Below are 15,717 nucleotides of genomic sequence, written 5' to 3' on the forward strand. Positions count from 1 at the left end.
AGGTGTAATTTGGAAAAGGAAACTGAAAAACATTTTGTATCATTCTCTCCCTGAACAAACCCCCCAGCAGCAAATTAAAAGGCCATATTAACTAAAAAACTGTATTTACATGTATTTTTATTAATTTAAAAGCTATTTAGTCAGTTGTCCACATTGCACATGGGAAATGCTTCATGTTGCAGTCAGAGCAAGTCCCAGCTACTCCTAGTGCCTCCTCACAAACCGACGTTGCAAATGTTTGGATGTTTTTTTTTTCCTTTAGAGTGTCCTTCTTCTGGCTGCAGTTCTGCACTGGAATACACCTCAGCTTCCAGGGGTGCCACAGTTTACCTTGACTTTTGACTTCTATGTAAATAAAGGGGAAATTATATGTGGTTCCCTGCAAGGCTTACATAATTAATCATTCAGAATAACATTTAATTTAATGCGTCACATGGAACAGCTTCTTTTCACCACAAGAAGCTTCACTGGTACAGCTAAAGGAAAACTGGTTTATTACATTAGATTTTTTTTTTTAAAAATTTTGTAGCTTGGCTGTTGAGAGTCTTGGTTAAAACAACATTGTTCTCCTCAAGTTAATCACTGTGATCTGGGAAAAAGTCCCATTGAGCAACAAACATGAGAAGTCAGTTTAAACCCACAGTAAATTGAAGAAAAACAGGCGAGCACAGTAAAACGATTGCCCAAACTGTTAACTCATAACATTTACAGACTAATTTCCTCATTTAACTTTGACCTACTGTACTTGCCGTACTGCGTACACACATTTTTTTCATTGTGACGAGGGATTATTGCTGACATTTTTACGTGTGCTCACTTTTGGTTAAGTGATTTATATACTCTGGCTAGACTTCTGCTTTGTCTAAAACCTGCCCAATAGTCTAACTGCTCATCTCTTGCTGTGTTGGACTTCTCTATAGCAATGTAGCCATCTTCTTAGGTCTTAGCAATGACTTAAACTTGAATTCTGAATTGATGGAATTGACGACATTCCACTTCACGTGCTGACTGAAATTCCGCCGGATGTCTCGCTTTTTAGGCCGGATGTCTGTTTCCTTCTGCTTTCTGTGTGTTGGCAATCTAAACTCCAGTGGATATATGAGCACCATGTTTAACTGCTCCTCAGATCTCTACAGGGTAAATTTAGACAGCTAAGTAGACTATGTGTCAAATCTGACTTTTGGCTTTTGAACTTTTGAACATACATGTTTCACCAAAACATGTTCCTTCATGAGGCCTTTTTCCAGAAGCAGCGTCATTTTATCCGGGGGTTAACTCCGCCCAAGATATTTTTGAGCGATTTTAAAGAAATGCCAATAACCCTGAGGACGTTTTTCTGTTGTGTGGACTTGCCAGACCCTGGTCTGCAGCGCTGTGGAGGAAAGTCGGCCAGTGCGAGACTAATGACCAAAAAACTGTGCGGATACCAAGCCCAACCAGTAAGATATTATATTGTCTAATGACAGAGGTCTACTACACTTCTGCTAAAATACTTCATTAAGCAACAACATTCTTTTAAACTGGGTTAAGTTAAATGTGGGAATGTGGAAATTTACAAGTGAAGTCTTGTTGGTTATGTTTTTTAGTTGGACTAGACTGACCATTTTCGTTTTTTGCGGTCTGACTATGAATTGACCAGATAATTTTCAGACTTGACTTAACCTCCATTACCCGCCAGACTGCTAAAAAAAGGTCCAGCTGTACATAGGTGCCTTTTAGTTTAGAATACAAATGTCACATTACAGTATACACTTTGAGAAAGTGTATACTTGAGAAAGATCAGTTTACCAAATTGTCTCTGGAAGGGAGACTAATGTAACGTCTAGCCTGAATTAGACTAAATTAGATTAGGTATATTATTATGGCCTGCACAAAATTGGGTTGGATTATCTAGTTAGTCAGTCCAATAAGTCTGCATGCTGCCAACTGACCAGTCGTGCAGTTTCATCATTCTTTGTCCTTAAACTCTGGAGCACCATTGGCAGATAGTGGTAGAGATGAAGGGTATCAAGCTCCCCTCATTTTGGGGACCCTGAAAGCCACTATTAAGGCTCACATGTAGCCTGTGTTGTTAGAGCTTGTTCATGCTGAAGATGGATGTGCTTCTTTTGGGAAGCACGATTGCTATGCGTCTAAGATATCTGCAGAGGAAGCAGAGCAGACAGCTGAATTCTATATCACATAATGGAAAGAACAGGACTGTGTTTCAAATAAGGTCAGTCATTTAATCAGCTCCACCCCAAGTGAAAGTTAGGCCCATCATCCTTCTCAGGTTCCCTGGACATGCTTTTGCTGTCAGTGAGTCCATAAAAGGCAACCTTCACCAGATCAGCCCGTTTCCTGTTGACAAGCCACTTGCATTTGGGCCTTTGGAGACAGCTTCCACTCTCTGATGTGACAATGCTGGCAAAACAAATCATTTTGTCTTTTATGGTTACATTGAACCAGACTCTCATTTTGGAAGGAAGTTCTTCAAGATACAGCCGACTCAGTACATGTGGCAGCTGTGCAGGCCACAAACTAGGCTCAGATATGCGTATCCATTGACAAAATGCTCCAGTCTCAACTCAGATGGATTTATGGTCCTCATAGGGGCAGACTTTACCCTTTCAACCCCTCAATTTGCTGCTGGACAAACCAGCTACTACAGAATGGGTTATTTTGACCTATTTCTCATCAGGATTGGCTGCAGTAATTAAAAGAGATGTTGCATCACCAATTAATGACTGAGTATTTGACGTTGGCCTATATGTTTGGATCTGATTGAGAGATCCTGATTAAACATTATTGCAACAGGGAGAAAACCATCAAAGCTTCTGTTATATATAATCTCATTCTGGAATCATATGTGTTTATCCTGGACTAAATGGACAAACCAGGGCAGTAGCTGTCCAGGAAACCTGATTGATGGAGCTTCAACATCCCCACAGATCATGGTCATGATTTTGATAATCAAACACCATCTGGATGGACTTTCTCACCAATTTCCACAGAAGTGGGTGTCTGTAAATGAAAGCCAAGACTTTGATCCGTTGCAGTGACATCATAGCAATTCAAATGCACACAGACAGGCTGAGTGGGGAATAATCTCAGGAGACATGTAATGCCAAGAAATGCCTTCCTATCATTACATTCATGCTTTCTTCTATTCTCCCTTTTAGTCTTGGTTGCCATTTTCTGTGAGAAAGAACAGCAACAATAGATTGATTCAGCTAACATGCTAATGAAAAAATAGTAAGCAGATAGATGTGACAGGTGTGAATAAGTGAGGCAAGACTCAAGCTGCTGTTTTTCTGTGTACCACTAACATTTCATGCACATGAACATAGTGTGTTCTATTTCCTATAGGCTGAGATAGATAGAGTTTTTTGCTATTGGGTTAACCCCTTCACGCATGCGCAGTCGTAAATATTTGTTTTGAGTCCATACTTGTAGTTAATGAATACAGGCATGGAGAACTAAAGGCTCCGTTAGCAACGATTAGCTTTTCATAGCGGTAAGCTCCGGTTAGCTAGCTCCATTATAAAAGATTTGTAGTGAAGGAAACGGCTGCGGAGAGGGGTAAACACCAGACTCTGATAAATGAGGTTCAGGGGCCTTTAACAGCAGCATGGCGGCGGTGTTTCAACTCTGTTTTTATTAAAGTTAATCCCACGGCAAGACCGCCAGCAACATGCTACTACTAACTAATTTGATCTGTTTGAGTTGTGATTCACTCTGATTTTTAACCCGAGTCTTTAAATTGACTCACAAATTGCAAGTCTCTACTATCATAAACCCAGTTTAGTCGAGTCCTACTACAGTTCAGTCTAAAATAACAACAGCGCCACAATTTTGCAACATAAGATGCCACTATTCCTAGCCATCTTTGCTGTAAAAAACTTTACAATTACAATTTCGTAGGCAACAGCAACTCCACAGTCAATTCAAGTGACTGAGTGAGCAGAGAGACAGTCCGACTCGCAGACTCAGGGCCAGAAGCTCGCAGACCATGGGATTCACTCGACAACTCACAAGCCCTTGATGACTCACAAGCCCACGATGACTCGCGAGTCCTCGTGACTCTTGAGTTGTCAATGCTGGCGCGAGTCGGTGAATCCCGCGCATCAGCCGGCTATGAGTGGATCTAATTCAAACGAGCGGGTAAAGTCTCTCCTCGAGCTCTGAAATAACATATAATGTTCTGCACATAGCCTTGCTAGGCATACTGCAGGTTTGTTGTATACATGTAATATGTTAAAATGCAATTAGTTCAAGTAGACAGTCCGGAACATTGCAAGCTCACCTCGGCTAGCGGCTTGGCATGCCTCACAGACAACTCAAAAGCCCTCGATGAACGGCTAAATCCTGCCCCGGTACCCCCAAACAAAGACAATAGTTTGTCTGGGAGTGGACATAGACTCAACCATCATGAGAGTCAAACTGTCATCACCAAGGCTGGACACACTGAGTTCTCTGCTGTCACGCATCACGCCTGTGATGCATCTCCTGGGCATGATTTCTGCGAGTCACGTGGTGGTTCCCCTTAATCTCCTCCACATGAGGAAGATTCTGATATGGTTCTGTCAAATGCTTGACCCTATACGCCACAAACGGCGGATGCTGACCATACCTCCTTAACCGCAGTCGGACCTGGCATATTGGGGAAACTTCCGGACCCTGTCATCCGGGGTTCCCCTGGGCAGAGTGACGTCACACGTGACAGTGTATACAGACGCCTTACCAAGTGGGGAGGCATGTGCGGATCACAGGTTGTGGGAGGGAGATGGCCAGTTTCTCCCCTCCTCCACATAAACTGCGTGGAGCTGTCCACAGTGCTGAAAACACTTCGCCCAATTGGTAGCAGGGAGACATTTCATCGTGCGGATAGACCATGTCACAGGAGCAGCTTACATAAACCGTCAGGGGCGTGCGCTCGGCTCGGCTGTTAGATAGCCAGGAGCCTCCTACTGTGAGCCCACATACACCTTTTGTCTCTCCTTTTTTAGGGTCATGACGGTGGCTGACATCTGCGCAGCGGCCTCCTGGGCATCTCTGTGACCATTCATCCGCTTTTATCTGCGCAATATGTCCAAATCCTCCATGACTCACTTGGTCCTATCCACAATCGACGGCAAATGAGGCGCTGTTGATGTGTTTTTGCTGCTTTCTCCATCCTTCCTGCACGAGGGTTATGATTAGCTATGGGCCCTGCAATCAGTGTTAGGCCAATGCATACTCATGACAGGGTTTCATCAAAATAATATGTTATTTGATACATTAAACTGGTTCAGTGTGAATGGTTCTATGTTTGTGGACTTGTGTCGCCGGTGGCATTGACTACATCATTTTCGCCCTTGGCCCAATAGTGAAAGCTCTTAGAGGGCGAAGCATATACAAAATAGAACAATAGTTATGTATTATAACTCCAGAGTTATCTCCATGAGTATATGCGTAGCCCTCTAAGATTAAGGAGACCTGCTTCACCAATATTGGCTTAAGAAAAATGATGATGTTGGGAGCAGTTCTATGGTTGCGCAACGGTTACGGCTGGTCGTGCACTAAGAGTGACAACTCTTAAAGGGCCACGCCTAGACTCATAGAATCTGGAGTTGCAATACATTACCATCGCACTGCATGTTTGGTATTTATGTTTGTGGACCATTATAGTTAGATATTATAAATCATTTCGTTATATTAAAAATATAACAATGTTTATATGTATTATTATATACTGCTATGTTTCATCTTGCTTTTGTAATATCTAAACACACCTTAACATGCATAATAATTCTTCCATGTAGTGATCCTCTACTGTGTCATCAACATTGCCTCAATCTACAATATAGGGATTTCTACCCATGCAGACCAATTAAGATGCAGTGTTTTTTATTTATTTGTGTGTGATCATTTCTTCTTACAAGAACACAGCAAAGACCACAGCAACACATACTGAATGTGGTCACAAACAAACAGAAACTATTTTACATAATGTCCCATAGACAATCTCGGATATGTTGACAGGAGGAGAATGAGAGAGAACAATGAGATTAATGGCTCTGATGTTCTAATGATGTCTCAGAAGAAGAAAGAGGTTCAGAACATTAAGCGGTAAATAAAGATGTCATCTTCCCTCCTAAGACCTGTGAGGACGTCTGAGCGAGCAACTTTGCTCTGGGTTGGTCTAATATACTACAATCTGGCAGCAGTGATTCAAAATGACAATTATCAGGAACACAGAGAGAAGGCAATGATGTGGTGTGATTTGTGTTTCCATTAACCTAAATTATGCACCTATTTCACATTTGTCCTAATGGATCACAGTGCAATGACGTGCATTGACGTCACGTTTTAGATGATCCGCATTGCAGTCGCATGCAAATTTGTGCATGCCAGGCTTTGTGTAAATCTGAAAGTCTTTTTTTTTTCATTGCATTTTCAGACAAATAAGAGTAAACAAAGGCAGTAATATGCTCATTGGTTGTTGAACTAGTTGTGAGCTAAGCTGTGAAGATGTGCATAACTCCCTCAGCCCCCCAGGGACCCTGTATTTTCATGGGCCTGCCTCTGACGTCAATGCTCCGGCTGTCCTGTGGATTGTCAGAACAGACTATTCAGTTGGGGGGAGGGGACTGTAAGTCTCTGTGGTGTGTGTCTGCTGCATGTAATGTGTGTGTGCTTACGTGGATGTAACTATGTTCATGTTTGCGTGGGCTTGCATGTGATCTGTAAATGTTTCACTTACATCTGGGGCGCGTGTGTGTGTGTGTGTGTGTGTGTGTGTGTGTGTGTGTGTGTGTGTGTGTGTGTGTGTGTGCAGAGTGCAAAAAGCTTGCACAGTGCCTTGAATCAGAAATGTGCATAAGTGGATGAGGTCTGTAATGTGGGGGTAGGGGGTATGGCTGTGTGTGTGAACAAGCACACACATCTGAAGATGTACAGCTCTTATGTTGGGAGACAGGGTGCAGTCATCAGGAGGATGTTTGCTAAAAACAGCAGAAAGGAGAGAACAGTTAAGAATGGTTGCCGACCACTTCACTTTTCAGTCAGCTGTTGATCCCCCAGTGGACGATAGTGAAGCTGATCTTTCTCCAACAGCCACAGTAGAAAACTTCTGCATGTGACACACACATTAAGACATGTTTCCATACATTTCTGTGTAACACACATACTATCCATTCACCGATGGATATGAGATTTGGTGGCAGAATAATGTTGACAAAGAAAAGAGTGCGCACTCGCATTGCCTGTCCAAAATGATACAAATCAAGCCGGAAAGAGCCCTGGCGGACATTTTGAGGTTTTCTCGGGTCCGTGGGGCTTCGTTGTTTCCAACTGTATTCACATACATAAAAAGTTACTGTAATGCAGATTTAGTCACAAAATCTGTTGCCCGATCTGTCTGCCTATGATCTAGCCTCTTCTGCAAATATATATATTTTTACATTATCCTCATGCAAAAAAATCAACAGGGACCTGTGTTGGACTGTAACATAAGTACATTACTCGAGTATTATACAAATTGAAGGTACTTTACCTGAGTATTCTCAATTATACATTATTCTTTTACTAGACGACACTTATCCAACTATTTGCAAACTATTAGTTACATTACAATTTATGGTTTTACATAAAAAATATGTTGAGCCTTTAAAAAAATGCACTGTTAAAGATACATCTTGGTTGGAGAAAACATAGTGCTCTCATCGAGAAAATAAGCAAATTCATCTTTGCTGAAAATAAACATTAGTTGCAGCCCTTTACAAAATTGTTAAAAAATTGGCTCCACATCAAGTAACTACAACATTAAAATGCTACCCGCACATTAATGCATTTATAATAATGTAGACTCGCTTTGCCAGACCGTCCTCCAAAGCGCGCTGAAGGAGGGTCTGGCGACTCCACATAGCATTCAGGGATGGGAGGAAAACGTGCTCTGATTTATTGGTATTTCTTAAACCAATCAGAATTGTCACAGGTTGAGCTTAGCTCTGCAAAGAGCCACTGCAAAATAGTCGTGCAAGAGAAAACTCAAATTGGACAGATAGTCTAGCTATCTGTCTCAATTTCCCATGCACAGATCTGAGGAGCAGTCAACAATAGTCCTCATAAATCCACAGAATTTAAAATTCCAACACAGAGGAAGTGGAAGGAAAAATTCCTTTGACTACATTACTACCACAATTTTAATTTAAAAATAATTGGAAATGTTTTAAATGGAAATTTTTAAAATCAAAATCTTAAAATGTCAGGGTCACAGCTAGTTGATAGACTAGTCCTTTACCTGCTCGCCAGAGATGCCAGACGGCTCCCTAGCAACCAACAATGTGTCCCTAACAAAATGCAGCGTGCTTTGGGTTCTTAAAATAGTGCAGGAAACATGTGACAGCTCAAGATTCGCCGGGATCATTCTGTTGCTTATGTGTCGTTGTAGATATGACTACTGTGTCCCATGTATAATTACACCCAAACTAGATAAAACCATTACTTTAATGCACTTTATGTTCATATTTTATAAAAAGCGGACTAATCTAAACACAGTTGAAATATCGGTTTGATTGGACAGGTCAAGCTGGTCAGCGGAATTCCTGTTATGTGATAATTATTCAAACTTTAAAGCCACTTTGAAGAGCTGTGGATTAGAAGGGTTCACTGGTGGGTCACAGACAGAGTTGTCGCAGCCTTTGTAATCTACTGCATTTCCCTATAAGTTGTTCACTCATAACCGTCTTACATAAGCTTATAAACTTCCAGTCATGCACTTTGCTGTCGACGTTTAAAAGCATTTGTTTTCTATCTACATTTCCGTGCATAAGCTGCTTGAAGTACAGGGAGGACGCACAGAGGTGAACAGAGCTCGTTGAGCTTCTCCAACTGCTAATATCTAAAGGATATCTATCTATCCTCAAAAAAGGCTAAAAATGTGTTGCATGTTAGTTGTTTGACCTAAATAGCTGAATTAATTTGGCTTTCACTTTTGCATCACTGCTATTCGACTGACCAAATTCCTGGTTATCAGAAAATATTATTAGATTAGTAGTTCAAATGAACAGATGTTTTATTACAATCACACAGCAATACTATTACACTTTGTATGCAAAGACAGCATCACACATAAACGGATATTTCACTGTAAGATGCATTTCTCATTTAACGGCTTTTCTCATTGTGGCTGAATACAGAGGGAAAAGTGACAGAGTGTTTTAGAGAGAATCCATATTATATTGTTATACGTGACCTCTGAATGGACCAGCTGCTCGAGAGTGTAGGAATGCCACTGATTGATAGCACGAGTACTTACGCAACCCGCCACAGTTCCTACACCCCTCTCTCTCTCTCTCCCCCCCCCCTCCCGATATGATCAGTATGTAATGCTGCGGCCGTGAGGGAGTCTGGAACACTGTATGCTGTATCACGTTGCCCGACTCAGAGCTGTTGAGGTGCACTGTGAGAACTGATAACACAAGCACACATCTACAAAGGTTGCAGAGATAGGGAGCTCACTTCATTTGGAACTTGATGCTGGATACTCATTTAAACTACTCACACAGAGAAAACTACAGATTTAAACCGGAATCATTTTCATGCAGGTTGAAATTGTTGACATTCTGTATATTTAATCTGATCGAATATCCTTATGCGTGCTGTATAACAGTGTAGTTCTGCAATTTATGCCATAAACGTAGTGCTCTTTCAGGATTGTTTTGCCCTATCAATGACTTTTAAATGTATTATGAGGCTCCCTTCTACATTAGTATTAGTAGTGGTGGAAATATAAACATCAGTGTTGATGCAATCTTTGGTTAGCTTTACAGTTAACAGGAACTATAGCCTTAAAGATGTCAGCGACAGCTCAAACTGATACAGGAAATGCTCTGACTGACACTTGAATATGAAAATAACAATGAATAAGAGAAAGAATACTTGCTTTGGGGTAATTCAATTCTTAACTGTGCCATTTGTTTTAAATCTGAACCTTGTAGAAACCAAATGATTGTTCAGTATTGTGAATCTGTGTATTCAGCTTCCATTGTTTTTTGTCTCCAAATTGTCTTCTCCGGGCAGCGCAGAATGTAAAATGTTCATCTGGTTGACCTGAATTTGAGGTTAATTAGGTTATTTTGTATCATCGTCATTACGGGATTGGATATTATTAGTAAGGATTATAACTGTTTCTAAAGTCTAAATAGTTCAGTTGCATTGCAGATGTGCAGATTTTGCAGTAATTTGCAGAATTAGGCTTTTGCTCAAGGAATGGACTACATTGATTTATTTTATTGTGCTAATTCCACGCGATATTTACAATTATAATTTATGTAAATGTCTGCCTGGTGAAATAAATCAATTGAATACATTCTTTCAGTCTCTGCAGATATTTGAAGTCAGGAGCTGAAACATCAACATAGTCTCGAAAAAATTCAGCAAAAACAAATCATATTTACTTCAGACAAAAGGACCTTATGTAAAATCTTGAGATAAATAAGACACACATTAAATCTGGGTATGATTAATGTTTAGAGTCTAGACTTTAGGAATGTCTCTCACACATACACACATTCTTTGTGTTTTCTGTACATTATATATGCTTTTATTATGCTGCACCCTAATAAAGAATGTGTTCAAATGTTTGACATTTCTTTTTACCAGACAGATTTCATTTATCCAGACACAAGCAAATTAAAACGTTTGGTTTGGTATTAGGCTACCTAATCTAACACGTTGTACCCTCTCTCTCTCTCTCTGCTGAGGTCAGAGGTCAGGGTTAGCACCTGAAAGGAAGCACAGCAAGATGCCACCGATGGACCTTTTAAGTCAATTTATGTGAAAGTCGTCGCTCCATTAATATTTCCTGCCATGACGTTACAAATTTGGAGGTTGTCGCCGTCTCCTCGACCACTGAACCGCGGATCAAGAAACAGCATCGTGTCTCTGGAGACCGCCGGGCATTTGGCTCGGCCCCTTTTAGGCAGCCACATTCAGGAACAGGAACAGCAGTTCAGCAGCGTCAAGAGTGCGCTTACCAGAAGCGTCAAATGCGCAAAAACACCGGAACAAAGGAAGATTGCCCTTCAAATTGAAATGTATTGGGTTGTAGAAAAAAGAAAACTGATACATTTTTTAGATGACACATCATCAATCATTGGTGTGTTATGTTTGGTGTCATTGCAGTAATATCTCACAGAAATGTGTATAAAGGCCAATGAGCCATTGCGTCAAAACTGTACATCTGTTTAAGCTGAAGTCAATTTATGGGTGTGTTTAATTTCCTGTAAGGAAATTAAACACACCCATTATTTTGAAAATTAGATCGGAAATTGTGCTGTTGTTGGTGGCTGACTTGACGTTGGCGCGCTCCTGTCTTTCCCTCTCTCCCATGGATGTATTAAGAGAACTCTCCCCGTGTGTGTGTGTGCGTGTGTGTGTGTGTGTGTGTGTGTGTGTGTGTGTGTGTGCGCGCGCGCGCATGCGTGTGTGCGTGTTCCGTCTCTCTGTGTCTGTGCGTCGCCGTCTCCGCTGCCCCAGTCTGCTGCTGCACATCCACAGCGGAGCCACCACGCCGAGGAGGCGGGCCGACTGTAGCTACACCTCGGCCAGCGGTGCTGGGTCATAGCGCTGGCGGTGGAGGGGGGGAAGCACACTGCTCTTCTTGCCCTTCCTAAACCGTGCACAGCCTGGAGCATTGAGGACACCATCACCTCAACTCGTACTGGAATAGTTTTGTTTTTTTGCCGAGACGCACCAAGTTGCAGCTGCAGAGGCGCACTTCTCTCCGTGGCTCTTCTCTCCTTTGGCGCTCACAATCCGACATGGAAGATGGCCCGTCTTCAACAAGCTGTTTCAGAAGGTTAACGGACTGTTTCCTGGGTGCAAGTAGGTATTTTTTCACTTACACTGTTAATGTGTGAAACAAGAATAAAACTGAAATGTTCTCAAAAATATAAAGAGCTTTCAATTTCAGTAAAACGGCAGTAAATTGCGAAAAGACTGACATGTTTTGGTCCTGCAGGCGTACGTTATTTTCCCATGTGTCTACCCAACTTTATGAATGACAGATTGATCGCTGATCTAGATTGGTAGGGACTTCATTGAAGGGGGAACAGAGAGGAATGCACTTCGGAAAATGTAGCCTGTCTCTGAAGTCCTTTTTAATAAAATATAGAGCGGGTTTATGAATCCCATGTTGGATATGATCTGGCCCGGTCTATCATGGAGGGGGCAGCCAGCAGCGCTGCAGACATGCCTCAGAACGCGAAGCAAAGTCTGCAGCTTGGCCGGTGTGTGAATAGAAAATATAAATACAGTCCACTCTTTAAGAAAAATAAAATGTAAAAATATTCCGGTAGAAGTGTGAGTCATATTGCCAGCTATTCATATAACACTCATAATATTTATGTTCTTATTTCATAGCTTTGATAAATTCTTTAGTGCCCTACTAAGATGTATTATGGCTTTCACAGCTTAGATCTAATTGCTTCTTTTTTTATTATATATTGTATCATTGTCAGAGGCAGGTATCCTCCACAATTTAAAATATTTTTTATTGAAATACATGTATTAAATACGTTAGTTAATTATATACAGTATATTTTTTTAATTTTGAGTTAATATTCATCTATAATATTCTTATATTTCCTTAGCATGTCTGTGTTGCATATTTTGTCAGTACTTTATCCTTGTACTACTGCTGTTTTTTAAGGATGCCCTGCCTCTTAGACTGTAAACTTAGTTTACCCACGGCTACCAATAAAGTAACCTGACCTTTACCTGACATGTGGGGACTTCGACTTTAGGAATTATTATAATTTATAATTTATTTGATTGTAATTTACACTGTTGTGCCACACAAATAACTCCATCAGTGTATTCAGATTTAAATGGCACCTCAAGTGACCTTTAGTGGTAACCCTGTAATAACAAGTTAGCAGTCTGGGCTCTTATAAAACGGCATTACATGACTGCAGAAACTGCAGTCATGTAATGTATTATTGAGGTACAGTATGTAGGTATCCTGCCCTCATACTGACCAAAAAAGGACAATAATTTGAGATTTTCACAAAGCTTCCATTCTTTTTGAATTTAGAAAACATCAGTTGATGCAAGTTGCTGCGGCTGGTTGAATATTCGCTATTACACAAGTTCATCATTTACTGCCTGCTTCCACTTTTGCTATAAATGTCATTATGTTTGATTATCAAACACATGTTGTATGCTGTAAGGTTATACTGTACAGCTGTCAATTGATGTAGGTTAAATGTAGGATTAGTCTGACACACTGTTTGCCTTCTCACGGCATGTTTCCCTGTGACTGGTTGGGCATCAGGGGATAATTTAATTATTCTTTATCCTGGGCTTTTCTTAAATGCTTGAATACATTAATACATAGGGTTTATGTTCTCTCTCGTTTACACAGACACTTTCTACAAATATTAGACGTACATACAGAAAGGTGTCTCTCTCTCTCTCTCATATATATATTTATATAGATATATTGTGTGTGTGTGTGTGTGTGTGTGTGTCTATATATATATATATATATATATGTGTGTGTGCATGTTTTGTTGATTGTTTGTTGATAGATGTGGTCAGTTTTGTAGGTCAGTCTGGGTCAGCTCTAATGTTATCTCTCAAATTTTTGGCGACAAATTGCTTTACTCAGCAAAGAAGGCTGCATTGTCAGGCAGGAAGTACTCACGCTGGACATTTCCGGCCCCACTGCGTGCCTTCTCTCTCACAATGAGGACTACTCTTAGCACAGTTACTGAATATATAAATACATCAATATTACTTGATATGATATGAAAATTTTGATTGATTTTAAAATTTGATTGGAATTTGAATGGCTAAATAATTACAGACTGGGCTGCCAAATGGTGTCTCTCTGTAATTTGTCTTCAGTGTTTATTTAAACCCTTCAAGTCAAAGAAAATTAGCTTGTTATAAAGTTTGAACCCTTTTTTTTTAAATCCAGATTTGTGCAGGACTGGGTCAGTGTCAGGGCACAGTGTACAATCTAAGCGACGAAACAGATGACATTCTCCTCAAGGCGTCCGTTGACCTCTCGTCAGCTTGTTGTTGGTTGGGATCTGAGGGGATGGGAAAAGGCCACATGCATGTAGATTTCTTTACAACTTGTCCTCGTGTCAAGGCTCATAAAAGAACAACCGCTAGAGAAGACACACAAATCTGTGGTTCTCATTACCGGGTCCCAGTTGGCCTCTCTGCAGAGCGGCTGCAGATTTCAGCATCAGTCCAGATGTGTAGCGGGGAACATGACCCCTGATCACTGATGTTGCTTGGGGTGGGAAGGGGGGGCACCTCCAAGGCAGAAAGCCAGCTTTAACCCTCGTGTTGTCCTCCCCGGTCAAAACTGACCAAGATTTGAGATTTTTGTTCCTTTTTTTTGTTTTCACTAACACCACCTTACTACCACTTGGTTTACACTATTTTTTGGAATTCATGGTCAATAGACCTCATGTATATAGAAGTATACCTAATATTTGAGTTAAGAAGGCAGAAATTATGAATCATTTTGATTAATAGTTAAGATCTGAGGAACATACAGATGACTACGTACGGAATGAAAGTGATCCATTTTATTTGAAAAGAGCGTTGTATGGATTCCAATCCATATTTTGTGGTAATTTGGTTAAAAAAACAAACATATTTCAGATACATTTTTTAATGGGGTCAAATTTGACCTGAAGACAACAGGAGGGTTAAGGCTCACTCTTGTAGACTGTGTGATCCACCACCCCTGGCTGTCTTTCTTCCACAAGAAAGTTTTTCAGTTTAGAGCTTGAGTTGAATGTGAAAGTCAACCTGCTCCGTTTCTTCAAGTGCATTAAGAGTGTTGCTGCTTGCCCGTGATTTGCACTGTGGATTTATCTGCAACTCAGTTCACCATTTATTACTTACCCTTTACATCTAACGACCTGGACCATTGAAGGGGAAATAATGCAAATGACATTTCCATGGAAATCTCCCCTCTCTCTCTCTTTCTCTCTCCCTTCCTCTCTTTCATGTGAGGTGTGAGCTTGCATGTTTGTGCAGTGGTGTTTGTTTTTACCATGTGGGGGCGTGTCTCTGGAAGTGATCGGACTGCAGTGAAAGTCCAGGGTGAAACAGCGTTTTCTTAATTTGACACCTTTTAACTGACTGCACATTGACTGAGCCACACTGGTCACCTCACCCGTGGCTGCTGTGGAATGTGGGGTGTGTGTATATGTTCACCTGCATTTTTACCAGACAGTCTATGATATTTACACACACACACACTCACACACACAAAACCCCGGTTCACCGCCACAGGTTCAATAAATAAAGGAGATGAACATTGGGAGAGGAGGCGAAGCGTTTTCATCTTCAGTCTTTTCCTCATTGCCGCTCACTGAATGTCAGTGTTGGACGCTGCGCTCCAGCCTTCCCAGAGATAAGATAAGAACCACATGCTCTTCCCACCTCCTGGCAAGGGAGTCCCAGGCGGACCTGCTGACGCACGCACCCCCCTCCTCCCCTCCCCTTCCCTCTCCTTTCCTGCCTCAGCCTCATGTCAGGAAAGTGAAAAGTAGTACCTTGGCAGCTTGCCCTTGATTCTCTGCCAGAAGGAGTGCGCTTCAAGAGAAGTGGTCTTTTCCCTTTTTCTCTCATGTGCATTTTTCATCTATGTGTTGCAGAGGAGGAACATCTTGCTCACTAAACATCAGCACTGCCGGGGTTGGCCTCTGCTGTTGACATTGC

The 15,717-nt window shown here is 41.2% G+C and overlaps 1 protein-coding gene across 7 annotated transcripts in view; it reads left to right on the forward strand.

The window, feature by feature from the left end:
* The window catches only part of pde10a (phosphodiesterase 10A), a 62,932-nt gene that overhangs the window by 12,026 nt on the left and 35,189 nt on the right, over window positions 1-15,717 (forward strand). The window contains exon 1 of one of the 7 annotated variants that reach the window (XM_034897478.1): window positions 11,470-11,850. The exons of 5 other annotated variants lie outside the window; for them this stretch is intronic. In XM_034897478.1, coding sequence (XP_034753369.1) covers window positions 11,787-11,850 — 64 coding nt within the window. In that variant the 5' untranslated portion in view covers window positions 11,470-11,786. Of the gene's footprint in view, window positions 1-11,469; window positions 11,851-15,717 lie in introns of those variants that run through there. One more of the 7 variants, XM_034897482.1, reaches the window with a different exon arrangement.

This window comes from Etheostoma cragini, chromosome 17 (genome assembly GCF_013103735.1).
Source record: "Etheostoma cragini isolate CJK2018 chromosome 17, CSU_Ecrag_1.0, whole genome shotgun sequence".
NCBI lineage: Eukaryota > Metazoa > Chordata > Actinopteri > Perciformes > Percidae > Etheostoma > Etheostoma cragini.